This window comes from Lithobates pipiens, unplaced genomic scaffold, assembly GCF_037356315.1.
Source record: "Lithobates pipiens isolate NorthernLeopardFrog02 unplaced genomic scaffold, aLitPip1_a1.2 Scaffold_3, whole genome shotgun sequence".
NCBI lineage: Eukaryota > Metazoa > Chordata > Amphibia > Anura > Ranidae > Lithobates > Lithobates pipiens.
In genome coordinates this window covers 168,737,768-168,758,206 of record NW_027507790.1, presented here as the reverse complement: position 1 = coordinate 168,758,206, position 20,439 = coordinate 168,737,768, and the positions used below count along the sequence as shown (strand labels likewise).

At 45.9% G+C, this 20,439-nt stretch overlaps 1 protein-coding gene across 2 annotated transcripts in view; it reads left to right on the top strand.

The window, feature by feature from the left end:
* ZFYVE16 (zinc finger FYVE-type containing 16) overlaps positions 1–20,439 on the top strand; it is an 82,996-nt gene that overhangs the window by 11,267 nt on the left and 51,290 nt on the right. The window contains exons 4-5 of one of the 2 annotated variants that reach the window (XM_077462468.1): positions 8,290–8,386; positions 11,730–11,906. In XM_077462468.1, coding sequence (XP_077318594.1) covers positions 8,290–8,386; positions 11,730–11,906 — 274 coding nt within the window. The remainder of the gene's footprint in view (positions 1–8,289; positions 8,387–11,729; positions 11,907–20,439) is intronic. The other variant, XM_077462469.1, reaches the window with a different exon arrangement.

Here is a 20,439-nt window from a genome sequence, read left to right as displayed (position 1 = left end):
GCCTCTTTTGTCCTGCCTTAAAGACAGCCCTGGTGGTCTGATGAGACCAAGATAAACGTATTTGTTTCAGATGGTGTCAAGCCTGTGTGGCAGCAACCAGGTGAGGAGTACAAAGACAAGTGTGTCTTGCCTGCCGTCAAGCATGGTGGTGGGAGTGTCATGGTCTGGGGCTGCATGAGTGTTGCCGGCACTGGGGAGCTACAGTTTATTGAGGGAACCATGAATGCCAACATGTACTGTGACATACTGAAGCAGAGCATGATCCCCCTCCCTTCGGAGACTGGGCCGCAGGGCAGTATTCCAACATAACGACCCCAAACAAGTTGAGGGTAAAGGTCATGAACTGGCCAAGCATGTCTCTAGTAATGGAGGGGTGGAAGAGGACTCCGGTTGCAACGTGTGAAGCTCTGGTGAACTCCATGCCCAAGAGGGTTAAGGCAGTGCTGGAAAAATAATGGTAGCCACACAAAATATTGACACTTTGGGCCCAATTTGGACATTTTCACTTTAGGGGTGTACTCACTTTTGTTGCAAATTTACGCTGTTATACAAGCTGTACACTCACTACTTTACATTGTAGCAAAGTGTCATTTCTTCAGTGTTGTCACATGAAAAGATATAAAAGAAAAAAGTTACAAAAATGTGAGAGGTGTACTTGCTTTTGTGAGATACTGTGTGTGTGTATGTGTATTATATATATATATATATATATATATATATATATATATATATATATATATATATATATATATATATATATATATATATATATATATATAATATATATATATATACATACACACTTGAAATGCATATTTAGCCCTTTGCTTGGGGTTCAGCCTAAAGTGTTTGTTAATTATTTATTTTTTTGTACCAGGAAAGCACACCTCTTATTACATTTTCTTCTGTAGTAGAAGAGTTCAAAAGGGTCATATGCCAGATAATTGGGTTAAGCCCGACCACTCATTTGGGTGTTTTTGGCTTTGATTCATAGGTATTTGTCAGCTAAACCAGTGTAAAGCATGATGAAACAATGTTCCTTTTTAAGCCCAAGTCTGGAAATACCGAAAAATTACTCATGCAATGGCATCCTCCCCATTGCAAGGTTTAAATGCTTAATGGGGGAGGGGAGGGTGGCACACAGTCCTGGCTGTTGTACTTACCTGTCTTCTATTTCCAGTCAGCTCCAGAGCTTTCCTGCAGCTCCTGTGTGTGGGTGAAGCCTTGGTGTCTTTATGTACAATACAGGGCCTGTATTGTACTTTGTGGAAGCTGGAGTGCGACCGTGTGTGGTCTTGGCTTACAGAGGCAGTTGCAGGGGACTGGTCGCAGTGCTGGGGAGGTTTCACTACAAGGATGGATTTTTTTTTTTTTTTTAGATTCCTGGAGTTTGGTTTTAGGGCCGGTGTATACCAGTTCCCTGTTTGTTGCCCTGCAGTGCACTTTTCAGCCCATTCATTTTAATGAGCTGAAATCGCACAAAAAGTAGTGCATACATGCACTACTTTTGAAATGTGTGCTGCGCGTAATTGCGATCCGGTGCCTGCAAATGCATTGCAATCTAATTTTGGAGTGGCGTTACTGTATTGGCATCTGCAGCAGATTGCAAAGGCAGCGCAGGAAATGTGCACAGAACGCCCTTTTTCTGCACCAAGTTCTGAGGTGAACTGGTGCTGAAGCCCAAACACTTTCCAGGTGGATCAAAAGAAAAGGTGTTCCATGTCTTAAAGCTAATTTTATTACTAAAGCAGCCATAGCCTTCGTAGAAAAACCTGTAGCATGCCAGCAGCTGCAGAGGGGAGACCGATGCTCCCGGTGGGGAAGCAATTGACTCATTGCAGAGGTCCCTCAGCCCTTACTAAGCCAGCAAACTACTGCAGAGAGACCTCTGCTTCCACACAGAGAGCAAGGGTACATTGTTGCACCATTTTGGCAGGGAACATGCTTTTTACTTGGGCTGTGGACGATTTTGAAAGAAAACAAATGAGAAGACTTTTGTTTTGTTGGAATTGGAGTGTATTTAGCTAATGTAAACTGAAAGTTCAGTAGGGATTTACATCGGTACTGAATAAATTCCAGGGCAGCTGTTTACAATCCAAAGGCCTCATACACACCGGGTGTTAAAAACACCACTTTTAAAGTGTCTGTACACACTATTACACCAGTTTTACCTACAGGTAAGCCTATAATAGGTACTGTGACTATATTCACTGTATCCGCATGCGTTGACATCATTGGCACATGTGCACTGAAGAAACGGCCCGCTCGTGCTGTTTCTTCAGTGGTTGTGCCATGACCGGCGGCTCCTGCGTGCATGCCATCATCGCGGCTCCGGCCAATCAGTGCCAGACCCCGTGAACCTGGAAATTAATTCTGGGAGACGTTTCGCCGGTCACAGTGGTGTGCAGGAACCGCTGTAACGGCTTCAATCTAAGGTAAGTATTTCATAATGAGCTCCTTTTTATTTTTTTATTTTTTTATATAATTTTTTTTTTCTTCTTCTTGAGTTTACAACCACTTTTTAAAGTGATCCTAAACACGGTTTGATAGTGTGTCCCTTCTATGTCTGTATGTGGATGATGGCACTGTAATTATTTGAATAAAAAAAAAATTATAAGTCCCTTTTTTCCTATGTGATATACAGCTGTCACCTGACCCAGATCTTTCACAGCCCGACCAGATAAACATAAGCAGGAGGAGGTCTAGTCCTCTGCTGCTGGTCACATGTTCAAGAAAAAAGCGGTTTTTGGAATACAGAATAAAAACATTTAAATATCAAACTGTTTTTAAATTGTCATACAAATATATGTTTGAATTCAAATCCACCCACACCATGATATTGCCAATCACAGGCAGTGTCACGCCCCTGCAGCCTGTGTCTTTGAATAAGAGGGAAGTGAAGCCACCATTAATCTATAAGTAATATCCCACCCCTATTGTGTTTAGCTTGTTGGTGGGAATGGAGGAGGAAGGGAGGGAGTGGGCTGTCATTTACCACTGTGTATATGCCCACATATGTGACTCTATACTCACATTGGTTGCTCAGATGTAATGGAAAGGAAACATTTAGCACTGAACTCGCTGAAAGCTGAGCATGTGCAGAGTTACCACCACAGCTGCAAAATCCCTAGTTGAATTGAGGACATGGACAAAAGGTGGAGATGGAGAGCAGAAAGACTTTGGTGAAAATGTATTTTTGTATTTGCGCACGGAAGGACTATATTCTGCCAGGTTTTTATAACTATCTGTGATGCTGTCGTGAAGATTTCAGAAAGTTTGAAGAACTTCCTAGAGCAGTGATGGCGAACCTTGGCACCCCAGATGTTTTGGAACTACATTTCCCATGATGCTCCACTACAATAGAGAGTGCTAGAGCATCATGGGAAATGTAGTTCCAAAACATCTGGGGTGCCAAGGTTTGCCATCACTGTCCTAGAGGGAATAGAGATGCCATTTAAAACCTGACGCAAGTTCTCACTCTATAACTACATTTTCTTTTTCATACATCATGGGACACAGAGTCATTATTAAAGGCTTCCTTTTCTTTGGCCAGTTCAGCTATTCAGCCAGCTGTTGCAGCAATTGGTATTTGCCAGTCCATAAAGGATCAGGTCAAACGACCTGATAGGCCTAACCAGGAGGATGATCTGCCTGAAAGTAAGACGGATCTTCCTTGAGTGCTGTGTTTTGCTGTTGATGCCTTAAAGGATTCACTACAGTAGGTTTCTCGTCTGGCTTTGTTGTCTACACATGCGCAGACTTTTGTGGCTTAAGAACTGGTCAGCTGAGCTTCCTTGTAAAAAGTTGTTGGCAGGTTTCCCTTTTTCATGGGGAATGTTTATTTGGTGATCATTTGGACAAATATAGCCAAAAGAATTCCGGAGGGAAGAGTTCTCTACGTCCTGTGAAGAATAGCACCAGACGTCCCTCGTTTAAAACCTCGGGGACTGCTTTTTCAAATGTCTCAGCGTCAGGGCGATTCCACCGCCAACCGGGCGCTAGGGCCAGGGGCAGGCAGCAAGGCCAGGGACAGAAAAAGTCCTGGGTCCAAAATTCTTCTAAACCCAGCACCAGGCCCTCATTTTTGAGGGGACGCCCCCACTCCATCGGGTTGGGGGAAGGCTGCTCCACTTTGCGGACATTTTGGAGAAAAATAATTCAGGACGAGTGGGTCACCTCAATTATATCCTGTGGTTACAAGCTGGAGTTGTGGGGGGGGGGGGGGTTCCTCCTCGGGTTTTTAAGATCTAGCATTCCCTCACATCCTCCAAAATAAACTTATTGCTTCAGGCACTACATCATCTAGTGCATCAAGGAGTGATTATAGAGGTTCCTGTATCCCAAAGGGGCACAGGGTTTTACTCAAACCTGTGTGCGGATCAGAAACCAAACGGGGACACGAGACCCATTTTGGACCTAAGATCCTTGAACAAGTATCTACTGATGCAGTCTTTTCGGATGGAGTCTGTCTGCTCAGTAGTAGCCTCACTCCAGAGGGAGACTTTCTAGCCTTCATCAATATAAAAGACGCGTATTTACACATATCTATCTTTCAGCCTCATCAGAGGTTCATACGTTTTGCTGTAGAGGAATGTCATTTTCAGTTTGTGGCTCTACCCTTCGGGCTTGCTACAGCTCCCTTCGTTCACAAAGGTCCTAGCACCAGTATTGTTTTTTTTTTAGGCTGGATTCACACCTATGCAGTTTTAGCACTTTTTGCATTTTGCAGATTTGCACTGCAGTCCATTTAACATGGTTTCCTATGGAACACGTTCTGTAGTGTAAATCTGCAAAATGCATAAAGTACTAAAACTGCATAGATGTGAATTTAGCCTTAAGGGCCGAAGGGATCCTGGTGCTTGGGTATGTGCACAACCTCCTGCTCAGACATCACTGGTTACCGGCTCTAGAACAGAGCATAATCTGCACAGTGCCGTATTTGAAAAGCTTAGGCTGGATCATAAATACCAAAAAGTTAATCTTGAAACCAGCTCAAAGTCTAAAGTATTTAGGTCTGATCCTAGATGGGGTTCAAGCAAGAGTTTTCTTTCCACCTGTAAGGGTCTGTGCCCTGAAGGTTCATTTGCATCAGTTAAGGGGCACCAGACAACCCTCCATTTGGCTCTGTATGAGTCTTTGCCTAGGAGTGCCCTATGCCTAGTTCCATTTCAGGCCTTTACAACAAGACATCTTGTTGGCTTGAAACAGAACAGGACAAGCCATGGATTATCCAATGTGCTTATCACACTTAAGCCTGAACTGGTGGTTGCAGGATCAGAACCCGCAAAAGCAAAATCCTTTCTCCTGGTAACTTGGAGAGTACTACGGATGCCAGTCTCTCAGGCTGGGGAGCAACCCTAGAAGGGCTCACAGCTCTTGGGAAATGGTCAGTGACAGAAGAGATCCTGCCCATCAACATCCTGTAATTACTTATGGGCAGTACGTCTGGGCCTACGGTCCTGGACGGTGGAGCTTCAGAACTGCCCTATCAGGGTTCAGTCCGAAAATGCCACTGCAGTGGCCTATATAAACCGCCAAGGCAATACCAGGTCGTTCAGCTCTGAAGGAGGTGAACCACATACTAACCTGGGTAGAGGAGCATGTGCCGATTCTATCGGCAGTCCAAATCCTGGGAGAAGAGAACTGGAAGGCAGTTATCTCAACCGCCAGCAGATCTGCCTGGGGGAATGGTCCCTACACCCAGAGGTGTTCCAGGAAATTTTACAACTTTGGGGATGGCCAGAGGTCGACCTCCTGGCATCCAGGTTCAACAACAAACTACAGTTTGTGTCCCGAACAAGAGTCCCTCTGGCAATTGGAGCATATGCTCTGGTAGTTCCATGGAGCCAGTACTCCCTGGTTTATGCTATCCCGCTCCTTCCACGTTAGTTGCGCAGGATTCAGAGAGAGGGGGTTCTAGTCATTCTGGTGACACCAGCCTAGCCCAGAAGGCCCTGGTTCCCGGAGATTGACAATAGATGGGCCATGGACGCTTCCACTGCCCCCTGATCTACTGTCTCAAGGTCCTATATAGTCCACCCCAATTTACAGTCTCTAAATTTCAATGACATGGCTATTGAAGCCAGGGTGTTAAAGGACCATGGCATTTCGGGATCAGTGGTGTCTACCCTAGTGAATGCTAAAAAAAACTGTCACTAGGAAGATCTATCATAAGGTCTGGAAGACTTTTATATTGCTTGGTGTGAAGCCCAAAAAAATGGCATCCTTGGAAATATGTGATTGGGAGAATTCTCTTTTCTACAGTCGACTGTGGAAATCAAATTGGCTTTGAGTACAAGCAGAGGTCAAGTTTCGAACCTATCAGTATTTTTCCAAAGGTCTTTGGCCTCCCATTCACTGATCCAAACCTTTATATGCAGGGGGCAACTCACCTATGTGTCCTTTGGGACTTGAACTTGGTGCTGTCTGTGTTACAGAAACAACCATTTGAACCTATCAAGGAAATTCCATTAGCCCTTGTACACACGGTCGGACATTCTGACAGAAAATGTCCGATCGGACCGTGTTGTCGGATAATCCGACTGTGTATGGGCTCCATCGGACTGTTTCCGTCAGAATATCCGATGGACAAAGTTTTAGAGCTGGTTTATAAACCTTTGACAACATGATCCGATCGGACTTTGTCCGATTGTGTGTAGAGAATTCCGATCGGACAAAGTGCCACGCATGCTCAGATCAAATTCCTAGACCAAAGCTATTGGCTACTAGCCTGAACATAGTCCTGTCGTAACGAAATAATGTCGTCACGTTACGTACGATCGGATTTTCCAACAACTTTGTCCGACCGTGTGTATGCAACACAAGTTTTTGATAAAATCCGACGGATTTTGTTGTCGGAATGTCCGACCGTGTGTACAAGGGCTTAGACTTGCTGTCATGCAAGCTAGCCTTCCTGATGGCCATCACCTCAGCTAGAAGGGTGTCGGAGTTGGCGGCGCTTTCCTGCAGGGCACCATACTTGATCCTTCACCACAACAGGGTCGTGTTACGACCTCTTCCATCCTTTGCTAAAAGTGGTGTTAGCCTTTCATTTAAATCAGGACGTTATTTTGCTTTTTTATTATTGAGACGACTTCACTCCTTGGGCATTGTCCGGGAAGTCAAGGTTTATTTGTCTAGATCTGTGGAGATCCGAGGATCAGACTCCTTTTTTGTTTTACCAAAAGGACCCAAGAAGGGGCAGGCAGCTTCCAAGGCTTCCATTGCCAATTGGGTTTTTGCCATCAGCTATCTGTGGCTCAAATTTGTAAGGCTGCTACCTGGGGTTCAGTGCATATGTTCACAAAATGTTATCAAGTGGATGTTCGAAAAGCCGAGGATTTGGCTTTCGGCCGCAGTGTACTGCCGTATAAGTTCTGGTGGCTATTGTTTGGCAGGGTGCCTCCCTCCCCTCAAGGCTATTGCTCTGGGACATCCTAGCAGGTAATGAATACTACCCTGACTCTGTCCCATGATGTATTAAAAAGAAAATAGGATTTTTTTCGTCATAATTACCTTTTCCTTTGAGTACATCGTGGGGCACAGAAATCCCTCCCCTTCTGCTCCTTTTTTTTTTTTTTTGAGGATTCAGTGCTTGCTACAAAAGTGTAGTGCTTCCAGTATGGGAGGGGTTATATAAGGGATTGCTTCCTGTCTAAAGACCTTTGGTCTACCAGTGTCCATTCACCTGGTGATGGAGTATAACCCAGCAGGTAATGACTATTAACATGACTCTGTGTCCCATGATGTACTCAAAGAAAAGGATTTTAAAGGTAAGCATTATGAAAAAAAAAAAATTTTTTATTGCTGACTCTGCTCCTGTTGAAGGGCATTTGATTACATAGGTTGGCCATAGATTATACAATGTTCTTGTATGATTTTCTATTTCTGTATTCTGCTGGCTCGAAGACTGAGCGATCAAAGACAGCTGATTGCTTAATTCTCAGTCTCCAGTGAGCAGAGAGCTGGCAACTGTCATTCACTGGCTCTCTGCTCTGCCCCTCCAGCACTCACTGGAGCATTGGGCTGTGGTGGTGGTGGGGGGGGGGGGGGGTAGGAGCATCTGGCCCAGTCTCCCAGCGGCTTGCTGAGAGGCTGAGCCAGCTGCCTGTTAAGCATCTGGATGCATCTCGACATTAAAGTCGGGATCGATCCAGCATCTGGACTGTCTAACGTCAGCCGACACCAGGCTTTACCCTGCCATTAGCTGAAAATCTGCCTTCTGTAGTCTATGGTCATATATAGTCTTGTACAGTAAGTTTGTTTATATTTCTGGTTTTATTTTTCCAGGTTTTCTGTTCAGTCTGTTGCAGTCAGAAGTGTAAACTGCAGTACTTGGAAAAAGAAGCAAGAGTCTGTGTGATCTGTTATAGCTTCATCACTAGAGGTTAGACGCATGACTTACTCATATTTTACCACTCCTCTCTCTCTCTCTCTGCAGGAGACTGGTTCTCATTAACACTTTTTCGTGGCTTAGCAGTGCTTAGTAGTTGGTGTGCCTTCTGATACCTGTTGGTTTTCCACTAACTCTTCCCATACTGATTGGCTCATTGACCTCATAACCCAGCACAGCGTATGTAATTTGTACAATGAGTAATGCTGTGTTGATGGATGAGCTATAATTTATCAAGTGTATATTGTACAGTAAGCCCTTAACAAAGTTGCTATTAGATGTTAAAGGTCAACTGCACATTTGGTATAAGTTGTCCTTTTAATGAATGCAGCCACTCTCCTGAGTGTATCCATCTGGTCTGATCCCTTTTATCCACAATCCAGGGATCTTCACCATGTGGCACTGCTGCAAAAGCCTTGCTTCTGAAAATGTTTTCTTCAGGTCCTTTTCAATATGCGCATATGAGGGCTGTGGCCCCATTCTTTCCTATGGGGAGAGCTATACTTGGGCAGGGCCACTTGAGTCTGCCAGGAGTACAGCTCCCCATAGTAATGAATGGGACTGTGGCATGCATGTGCAGGCAGAGAAGACTTTTTCAGAAGCCTGACTGAGGCAAGGTGATTATCACATCAGGTTGGTTGAAGTCAGGGAGGTGGCTGTTTTGCTTAGCGCACTACTTTGTTCCAACTGTATGTTTGTCTTTTACGGATGTCAATACCTAATTTTGATAAATCAACTGTTGTTATATAAGAGCTTACATGATGATCATACATGAAAATGCACTGTGGCGCATGCATGCCACAGCCCCAGTCATTACTATGGGGAGCTCTACTCCTGGCAGACTCCAGTAGTCCTGCCCAAGTATAGCTCTCCCCATAGGACTGAATGGGGCCACAGCTCGCATGCACGTATTGAAAAGGTCCAGAAGAAAATATTTTTAGAAGCAAGGCTTTTGCAGCAGGGCTACATGGTAAAGATTGCTGGATTGAGGACTAAGGTAAGTATCAGACCAGATGGATACACTCAGGATTGTGGCTGTTTTCATTAAAGGACAACTTATACCAAATTTTCAGTTGTCCTTTAACATCTAATAGCAACTTTGTTAAGGGCTTACTGTACAATATACTCTTGATAAATTATGTGATAAAATTGGCTTTGTACTGAAAATCGTAGTTACAACAATTGTATACTACATGAGGTATGAAAGTACCATTTTCGAAAAGCTAGAACCCAGTAGCTATATTTATTTGTACTGTAAGTCCCCTACATACGAACCTTTTAACCACTTAAGGACCAGCCTCGTTTTGAGATTTTGGTGTTTACAAGTTTAAAACCGTTTTTATTTTTTTTGCTAGAAAATTACTTAGAACCCCCAAACATTATATATTGTTTTTTTCTAACACCCTAGGGAATAAAATGGCGGTCGTTGCAATACTTTTTTTCACACGGTATTTGCGCAGCAGTCTTACAAGCGCACTTTTTTTAGGAAAAAATTCACTTTTTTGAATGAAAAAAATAAGACAACAGTAAAGTTATCCCAATATTTTTTTTTTTTATATCGTGAAAGATAATGTTACGCCAAGTAAATTGATACCCAACATGTCAATCTTCAAAATTGATCCCACTCGTGGAATGGAGTCAAACTTTTACCCTTAAAAATCTCCATAGGCGATGTTTAAAAAATTCTACAGGTTGCATGTTTTGAGTTAGGAGGTCTAGGGCTAGAATTATTGCTCTCACTCTAATGATTGCGGTGATGCCTCACATGTGTGGTTTGACCACCGTTTTCATATGCGGGTGCTACTGGCGTATGCGTTCACTTCTGCTTGCGAGCTTGTCGGAACGGGGCGCTTTAAAAAAAAAAATGTTTTTTCTTAATTATTTTGCTTGATTTTGTTTTTTCACTGTTTTAAAAAACATAATTAATTTGGGTCACTCTTATTCCTATTACAAGGAATGTAAACGTCCCAGAAAAAAGCATGACGGGTCCTCTTAAATATGAGATCTGGGGTCAAAAAAATCCCTCATCTCATATTTGGATTAAAATGCGGTAAAAAAAAATGGCCCTTTTAAGACGTATGGGCGTAAGTGAAGTTTTGACATCGCTTTCACCCTGCTATAGTATGGAGATGGGTGGGGGCCATCTTCCCCCTCACTCGTCTCCATACACGGCCATAGAAAAGTCCTGAACACCTTCACCACTGCCAACGGCTCTGGTAAGCGGCGGAAGGCACGGTAGAGCGGTGGGAGGGGGATGTGGAACCTCTCCCGCTGCCAATAACAGTGATCTCATGGCGAATCCGCCAAAACACTGATCAGCACTCACAGCCTTTGTAAGCACTGATCTTTGTTGGACTTATGAACGAGCTCCTGGAATGGATCGCATTCATAAGTAGGGACCTTACTGTAGAATCTACAGTCATTCTCACTTGCATTAGTATGATTAATCCAGCTGTCAGCATCTCAAAGTTTCTGTAGTGGAACCATTAGGCAGTAATCTCATGAGTGTTGATGGGTAACGTTGGAATACTCTTGATGGGTACAACCTTTCCCAATACAGTGTGGGTCTTCTGCGAAAAACATTTAAATTAAGTAAGTGAGGCCCTTTCAGAGGGGCGCACCGATTAAGTCCACCTATCAGTTTTCCAGGCGTACCCAATTGGACCCTCCATTATCCTCTTCGGAGTGGCGGCTATAAATGGACATGTGGCCATTTACACCCGCCAACATCCAATCCAATCCGCTAACAGACGGCAGTCAGGTGTAAATGGACAGGCGGTTTATTTACATAAGACAGCCCATAGAGGAGAGCGGGCTGTGTCTGGTCTGCATAAGCACACGGATTCCCCACTAAGCAGGTGGACTCCTGGCCAGAGTCCACCTTGTGTCGAAGGGGCCTAAATGTGCTGTCTTTGCATTGACCTGAGCATTGCTTGCAACCTTTAAATTAGGGAAGCATCTTGCCTAAAATTGCACTGGCTGTCTTTCTGAATCCAGCACCAGTGTGAATATATCTGAATTGTTCTAACAAATGGCCCCTCTTAAAACAGACTAGCCACCAGTAAATTCCCGTAAAACATTACTGATTTTGAATTTTGACAGGAGTTGTCTTGAATTACCCCTGAAAGATAATGAGCCAATCTACCAGGGAAATTGTTCACATCTTGTGTGCTCGTGATCCACAAACACCTGTGTGTTTTCTTTCTTGGGTGTTTAGATAGAAATCCTTTTGTCCTGACTTCTGTCTGTCCTTGTGGGCGATCTATTTCTTCCATTGCTTCTCAGCAGCCAGCTAGTGATTCCCAATTTATGTTTTCTATTTTTTCCCTTCCTTTAGTGCAGGCTATTGAGAGGATGATGAGCCCAACTGCTCCTAGTCCAAACCCCAATGTCCCCTCTGAGTTTTATTCTACCATTCCTTCTTTGGTACATGCCCAGGCAGCTGGTACACTTAACCCTCCTCCACCTACTGTTTTGGTGGCTGGCTCAGTACTTAAACATCCTGGAGCTGAAGGTAAATGTCAACCAACAAGTAGTTGGATGCTTGTTTAATCTAAGCTTATATATAAAGATTTATTTGATCAAAACCAGCTGTCTTATAACCCTGGTAGAAAATGTACAAACAGAACGTGGGGTCCACTATCTGTTGTGCCAACCTTTTTATAGATGGTGTCATTCATTTTCTTTGAACCATATGTGCAGAACAACAAAGGGTATGACACACATATAGTGTTAATAGAAAATACTCTTTTAAAATCACATTTTGTTTTATCCAGCTGTATTTATTTACTCAGTGCAACTTATAACATCCAAGTGAAAGATATAACACCGACATGTCAGAAAAAAATAAATAGTAAAGTTAGCACAATTTTTCATATAATGTGAAAGATGTTGTTATACCGAGTAAATGGATAACTAACACGTCGCGCTTTGAAATTGCGCACACTCGTGGAATGGCGCCAAACATTGGTACTTAAAAATCTCCATAGGCTACGTTTAAAAAAAAAAAAATTCTCTTATATTCAGCGACCAACACAGCTCCTCTCTGTTACAAAATGGGTTGTCAGCCCTATCACTGGAGATTACTAGGCAAGTTGTAATACAACACTTCAGAACTTTTAGTTCCGCCAATGGGGCGGTCCCTAGGCTACAACCCCACAGCCTGCTCAGGCAGAACTCCGTTTTTTTTTTCTTGCCTAGTGAGGAGATAAGACCTAGGAACCCTGTGGGCCCATAGGTCCGTGTTTTTCTTCTTCTTCTTTTTTTTTTTTTTTTTTTTATGCAGAAGCTTGGCTTTTTGCGCAAGATGAATGATCCTGTGATCTTCTATCAACAGCCGGCTGGGTGACAGACTGGTTCACTTAGGGTGGAGCAGCTGGGCATTCCCTGGGAGGTCGATTCAGGGGCCCCCCTCACCCCTCTCTCTTCTCTCCCTTGTCCCTGACTCCCTCCCCCCCTCCCCCCCTCATGGGGGGGCTGTACATGTGCTGAGCAGTGTGTGTGTGTGTGTGTGTGTGTGTGTCTGTCTGTCTGGGCCCTCACCTGGGGGTTTTAGCTGTGCTGGGTGCCTGGGTCCTGAAGCTTAGTCCTGCTGGATGCCTGTGTAGTCATGCTCCTGTGTTGGTGCAGCGCTGTGCCTGCCACATGTTTTCTCTAGTCCCTCGTAGCGCTGTTCGGCGGCCATTTTAAGTATGGGCAAGGGTCAGACTGGCTTCAGTAGGCCATTTTTCTAGTGATCTCCCCATTGAGAACACCGGCGGCCATTTTCTTGTAGCCGGACCACGTTTTTGTGCTCTAGCAGCTGCCCCTCTGCTTCCTGTTTGGTCACTGGGAAGGTTATCCTGTGTTCTGAACACGTGTGTTTGATTGCCCACTGATCGTTCACCGATTGTGCGACTGGCTGGCCACCGACACAGTTTTCTGCTATCTCTGCATCTGGGAGCGCTGGGGATCACCAGGCATTGCGGTAATACAGCGAGGAACGGCCCAGGGTGGTGAGTCCAGCAAGTTGGAGCCCCTCAGCCAGCGGCAGCAGGAGGGTGGGACTGTCACTGTCCTAAGTCCCCTTCGGGTGGCAGACAGGGTAGGGTCAGCATGGCTTCAGAAACTGGCGTTTCTTCCCCCGAAATCTAGGCAATTGCAACCGGGTTACCTGCGGACTGTGCGGTCCCTATGGACACCCTTACGGCGGTCCTCAATTCGTTCGTTGCCAAGATAGAGGTGGTGCATGGGAATAAAGGTGCTTAAAAGGGGCCCCTGACTCCCCTGTCCTCTGGGGGAGAGCTCTGACGCAGACTCTGGTCCTGCTGAGGCCGGTGACTCCTGCTCTGTCTTGTCAGATGACGCTGACCAGGACCGTTCGGACAGTGAGGAGTCCCCGTCCGGGTCCGTGCGCGACAAAGCGCTAGTTGGAGCACTTATGACAGCTGTGCGTGATACCCTGAAGATTCAGGAACCAACGGATCCCTCTGCTGATGTACCGGCCCCTTTTGGGTCCCGCAAGCCAGCACGTTCACCTAAGGTGTTCCCGTATCTGACTTATTTTGATAAGTTCATATACAAGGAATGGGGTCGCCCGCAACAGACCTTTTCGGTCCCCAAATACACGGCGGTGCGTTACCCCTTTGAGGAAAGCGTTCTCAAGAAATGGTCGCCTCCTCCGGTCGTGGACCCCCCAGTATCCAGGTTAAACAAAGTAACCACGATCCCAGTTGAGGGGACTCCTGCATTCAAGGATCCCATGGACAGGAAGGCTGAGGCGGTGTCTCGTTCCTTGTTTACGGTTGTGGGGTTAGCCATGCGACCTGTACTGGCATCTGCACTGGTGTCGCAGACACTGACTGAGTGGGCAAAACTTTTTTACACTGAATTGGGAGAGCAGAATGCCTCCCCTGTCTGCGTGGAACTAGCAGACCAACTAGTGCAAGGCCTTAAGTACGTCTGTGACGCGTCACTGGATACTCTCCCTCTGTTATCCAGGGCTTCAGTGTCAGCTGTGGTGCTGAAGCGCCTGATTTGGTTGAAATGCTGGTCTGCTGACCAGGCATCCAAGAAAGCCCTGACGGATCTTCCCTTCCTTGTCGACCGGCTCTTTGGAGCCTCGCTAGATGACATTATTAAAAATGCCACTGGTGGTAAGAATACTCTACTCCCACAGGCCAGGAAGGCTAAGGAGCCACGCCGCAGGCATGCGCCCTCTTTTCCCGCTCACAAGCGGCTTTTTCGTCCGCCCGGTGCTTTCGACAAAACGTCCCCAGCCCGACAGGATGCCCATGGACGGTCAAAAGCATCCCTGGAACCGCAAGCCTAACAAGCCTGCAAACAAAAGTGCTACCGCATGAAGGTTTGCCCCAACCCATCTCTCAGGTGGGGAGTCGCCTTCAGGAGTTTGCAGGCCGGTGGTCCTCCCGGTTATCTGACCAATGGGTCTGCGATCTGATTTACACAGGTTACAAGAAATTTTCTCTTGGCCGCCAAACAGATTCTTCCCCTCCAGCATACCCGTATCCCCGGTTCGCCGGGAGGCCCCGTTGGGGGCGGTGAGGGACTTGCTGAATCAGGAGGCGATTGTGCCAGTTCCGGAATCGGAACGCTTCCAGGGATTCTACTAAAATCTGTTTGTGGTTCCCAAGAAGGAAGGGGTACGTCCGATCTTGGACTTGAAAGCCCTCAATCACTTTGTAAATGTGCAGAGGTTCAGAATGGAATCGGTTCGCTCAGTAGTCGCTGCACTCCATCAAGGGGACTCCCTGGCGTCATTAGACATCCAGGATGCGCATTGGCATTGCTGCGACAACGTGGGATCGCGATCATGGGCTACCTCGACGATCTCCTCCCGAGAGCATCTTCCGCCTCAGAATTGGAGGAGGATGTGGTGATCACCATGCAGACCCTGCAAGAATTTGGATGGCTGTTGAACCTAAAGAAGTCAGTGATTGTGCCGACCCAGCGTCTGGAGTACCTAGGTTTGCTATTGGACTCCAGGGAAGTGAGAGTTTTTCTCCCTTCAGACAAATTGCAGACTCTCCAATCTGCGGTCAAACTACTGATGAACCGCAAGTGGTCGTCGCTACGCTTTTGCATGCGAGTACCGGGACTCATGGTAGCCTCCTTCGAGGCAGTACCTTTATGCCCAGTTCCACACCAGAGTACTGCAGAAGGAGATCTTGTTGAAATGGGACAAATCTCAGTTGTCCCTGGATCGACAGATCCAGGTGAGCCAGCCAGTCAGGGACTCTCTGATCTGGTGGTTGAGGTCCCCGGTGATTCAGTCTGGAAAATCGTTCCTTCTTCTGAAATGGACGGTGAACGCTACGTACGCCAGTCTATCCAGCTGGGGTGGAGTGATGGGGCTTCAGTCGGCTCAGGGCCTCTGGTCGACGGAAGAATCCGAGTTGGCGATCAATCTGATCGAATTGAGAGAGATCAGGCTGTGCCTCCACACATGGTCAATGAGTCTTCAAGGAGCGTCCGATCAGGATTCAGTCGGACAACGCCACGGCTGCGCCGTACATAAATCACCAAGGGGGAACAAGGAGCTCAGCCGCTGCTCAGGAGGTCACTCACATAATTCAGTGGGCAGAGCGACACGTACCGGCCCTGTCGGCTATTTACATCCCGGGGGTGGAAAATTGGCAGGCGGACTATGAGTCGACAGATGCAATGCCCATTCTCCTGGGTCCAGCATCCGGAGATATTCAGGCTGCTGTGCCTGAAGTGGGGCACACCAGATGTGGATCTATTGGCCTCCTGTCTCAATCGGAAGGTGTCAAGATTCATGTCCAGGACAAGGGATCCATGGGCAGATGCGTCGGACGCGCTGGTGGATCCGTGGGATCAGTACCAGCTGATCTACGCCTTTCCTCCACTGAAACTGTTGCCACGTCTGCTCTGCAAGTCACCTTATCTGGTCATCCACAGGGATAAGGTGGTGTTGCGTCCGCAACCATTCTTTCTCGGCTTTTCAAATCAATGAGGACATTGTATTACCATCGTTGTGTCCTAAGCTGAAGCACCCCAAAGAGGTGGCCCTTCACGTTCTCAACATGGTTAGGGCTCTGAAGGTGTATTTGTCTGCCACGGCTCCCTTTCGGGAAGTCAGACTCACTGTTTGTTTCGGTGGCTGGCCCAAAGGAGGGTATGCCGGTCTCGTCGGCCACCATTTCCAGGTGGATCAGACAGATTGTAGTACAAGCCTACGACTTGAAGGTGCAGGTGCCCCCCTTTCCGGTCACAGCCCACTCTACAAGGGCAATCGGAACGTCTTGGGCCTTCCGACACCAAGCGCCGGTCGCTCGGGTGTGTAAGGCGGCGACCTGGTCGTCTGTCCATACGTTTACCAAGTTCTACAAGGTAGACATCAGTGCATCGGCTGATGCCTGTTTTGGCCGCAAAGGTTTGCAGGCGTCCGTGTAGTTGCAATTATATATGCAATCGATATTTGTTCCTGTTTTTTCGATTAAAAACGCAGTACTGTTATGTTAATGCAATGTTGCATTACTTCCGCAAATAGTTGCGGTTTTTGGGATCACTCCTGTTGAGGATACCCGGTTATGTGGTGGTGTTTTTTTCCACACACTGCTGTTTTTTTTGTGGGTTTAGTTTCACTAGTTCCCACTTGCCATGGTGGATGAAGTTTTTATGCTGTTTTCCCACCCCTCGTTTGGCACTGCTTGGGAACGTCCCATTTAGTTACAGAGAGGAGCTGTGTCGGTCGGTGAATATAAGAGAAAATAGGATTTTTGTACTCGCCGTAAAATCCTTTTCTCTGTAATTCACCGACCGACACAGCACCCGCCCCACCTTTTTTCTCTTTACGTTATACTGCTTGTTGACATACTGAGTTCTGCCTGAGCAGGCTGTGGGGTTGTAGCCTAGGGACCATCCCATGGGCGGAACTAAAAGTTTTGAAGTGTTGTTGTATTACAACTTGCCTAGTAATCTCCAGTGATAGGGCCGTAACCCATTTTGTTACAGAGAGGAGCTATGTCGGTCGGTGAATTACAGAGAAAAGGATTTTACGGCGAGTACAAAAATCCTATTTTATACAGGTTACCAGTTTAGAGTTACAAAGGATGTCTTGTGCTAAAATTATTGCTTCCACTCTAACGTTCGGCGATACCTCACGCGTGCTTTGAGCGTCCTATACATATGCGGACGCGACCTATGTATGTGTTCGCATCTGCATACGAGCCGAGGGGACGGGGCGCTTTATTATTATTTTTTTTTTTTTTTAAATATCATTTTTATTGTTTTTATATGGAATATAAACATCCCTTTCTGGGGAGATCTGTGATCTATAATACCCCACATCTCTCCTCCAGGCTGGAAAGCCGGAGATAAAAAAAAAATATATAAAAACTCTCAGGCTTTCCACCTAACGACACATGGCAGCGTTTACAATTGCGGGGGGGGGGGGGGCACACATGACATCATAACGTTGCGCCTGGCCTCTGAGTTGTAGAGATAGGCGGGGGCCATCTGGTCCTCGGTCAGCTCTATGGAGAACTTCTGCTGCCGCCGGATTCCTTCTCCGGCTCACTGATCGCACGGGCGAGCCAGAGTGTAGAAGCACCAGAGGGTTCCTGCCCCCCCCCCCCCCCAAATCTCCCTCTGGTGCTTCTACACTCTACTGGCTCACCTGTGTGATGGGCCAGCTGGAGAAGGAATCCGCCTGTAAAAACAATCGCAGCTGAACTGCCACTAGAATTGTCTTTACTGTTCAGGCCCAAAAAAGATATCTGAATGATTCCTGACAGGCATCATTCAGATACTGAAAGCCCAGGATGTCATAGGACATTCAGCAGTATGGAAGTGGTTAATTACAGCCTTTTAGTCTGAGATATGTCTCTATTAACTTTGCACATCTACTGTAGACTTAACATTTGCCCACTGTTTGCAAAGTGCCCATTTGCAGAGCTGCTCAAGTTCAGTTAAATTTGATGTTGACCGTTTGTGGACTGCAGTATTCAAGTCATTCCACAGATTTTCAATGAGGTTTAAGTCTGAGTTCTGATTAGGCCATGCAAAGACATGTGCCTTTATTCTTTCAACCACTATGTTAATTGTTGCTGTGTGCTTTGGGTCATTGTCATGTTGGAAGGTAAACAGTCTTCCCATTGACAACTTTCTGGCAGATTTTCCTCAAGAATTTGACGGTATTTTTTGCCCCATCCATTTTTCCTCCAGTCCCTGCTGCAGAGAAACCCCCTCCATTACAATATAATAGCAACTCCATGCTTTAGTGTAGAAATTGTGTCCTTTTGGATGGTGAGCCTTTCTCCCTGCCATATCGTTTTGTTGTTGAGGCCAAATATTTCAATTTTAGTCTCTTCTGACTATAACCGCTTTTTCCATGTGCCCTCAGAAGCTTCAATGTGCGTTTTGGCAAAGCTCAATCATAACTGCATGTGGCCTTTCTTAAGCAGTGGCTTTTTTTTTTCTTGCAACCCTCCCATACAAGCCACATTTGTGGAGAATTTGTGATATTGTCATATGCACACAACGACCCCTTTGTTATAAATTCCTACAATTGCTTCAGACTTGTTGTAGGCCTCTTGGCAGCCTCTCTGACCAGTTTCCACCTGGCCCTTTCATCCAGTTTGGAGCGACGTCCTGATCCAGGGAGGGTCTGTGTTGTACCAAATTCCTTTCTACGTCTTAATAATTGAGCTTCTAGGCATTGATAAAGCCTTTGAAGTTGTTTTGTATCCATCTCCCTACTTGTGCCTGTCCACAACTTTATCCTGGACATCTTTTGACAGTGCCTTGCCACCCATAGTTGATTGTTTGCTTCAGTTGCACTTCCAGGGACTTAAATTCTTCAAGAAAAGCTCTTTTCATGCTAAGCTAATTAAAATGGCCACAGCTGATCACAGTTGAACGTCAGATGGCTTTGTGTGCCATTTGAGAATGTAATTGTGTACACCTGACAGAGTTTAGGAGGCGGTGATCCTTTTTTCCAACTGATTCTGTTTATAAATTTATTTATTTTCGGACATGTTGGTGTTATATCTTGCACTTGGATGTTATAAGTTGCGCAGTTGGATAAAACAAAAATGGTCTGTCTTCATCTCAGCCTGCAAAGCAACAAAATGTAATTATTTAAAATGGGGGGGGAGGGTTTCTTTTCTTTGCCCACTGTACGATGCTCCTCTAAAGAACCACATATCTATACGGTCAAACGTTTGTGGACATAACACTTGATATGAGTTTGACGCCCCTTTCCAAAACTATTGACTATTAATAAGGAGTTAGTCCCATTTTGCTGCTGTAATAGCCTCCACTCTTCTGGTAAGGCTTTTCACAAGATTTTTAAGTGTTTGTTGCCCTTCCAGACAAAAAAGCGGTTGTGAGTTTGGGTATCGATGTTGGACAAGAAGACCTGGCTTGCAATCAATGTTTTCATTCCATTCCAAAGGTGTTCATAAGGGTTCGGGTCAGGGTTTCTGTGCAGGCCGCCTAAGTAAAAAAAAAAATGCCTTAAACCATTTGCACAGGAGGACAGTTTGGCTGGGACAGAAAAGGACCTCCACAAATTGTTGCCAAAAGGTTTAAAGTCGTCATCTAAAATGTCTTTGTCCTGTATATTGTAGCATTTGTACTTTACTTTTCATTGGAAACACCTGCACTTAGGCCCCTTTCACACTGGGCTGCTTTGCAGGTGCTACAGCGATAAAAATAGCGCCTGCAAAGCACCCCGAAACAGCCGCCGCTGTCTCTCCAGTGTCCCAAGGGCTTTCACACTGGAGCAGTGTGCTTGCAGGATGGTCCAAAAAGTCCTGCAAGCCGCACCTTTGTAGCGCTGTAGGAGCAGTGTATTTACCGCTTGTAAAGCGCCCCTTTTAAATAGAAAACAATGGGGGCAGCGCTGCAAACACGCCTGCAAAGCGCTGCTGCAGTAGCGCTTTGCGTGTGGTTTTAACCCTTTAAAACTGCCCCGCTAGTGGCCACACATTGCCGCTAAAATGACAATAAAGCACCGCCAGCACCCCCAACGCCCCAGTGTGAAAGTATCCTTGGTAATTTAGAAAAGTGTCCACATACGT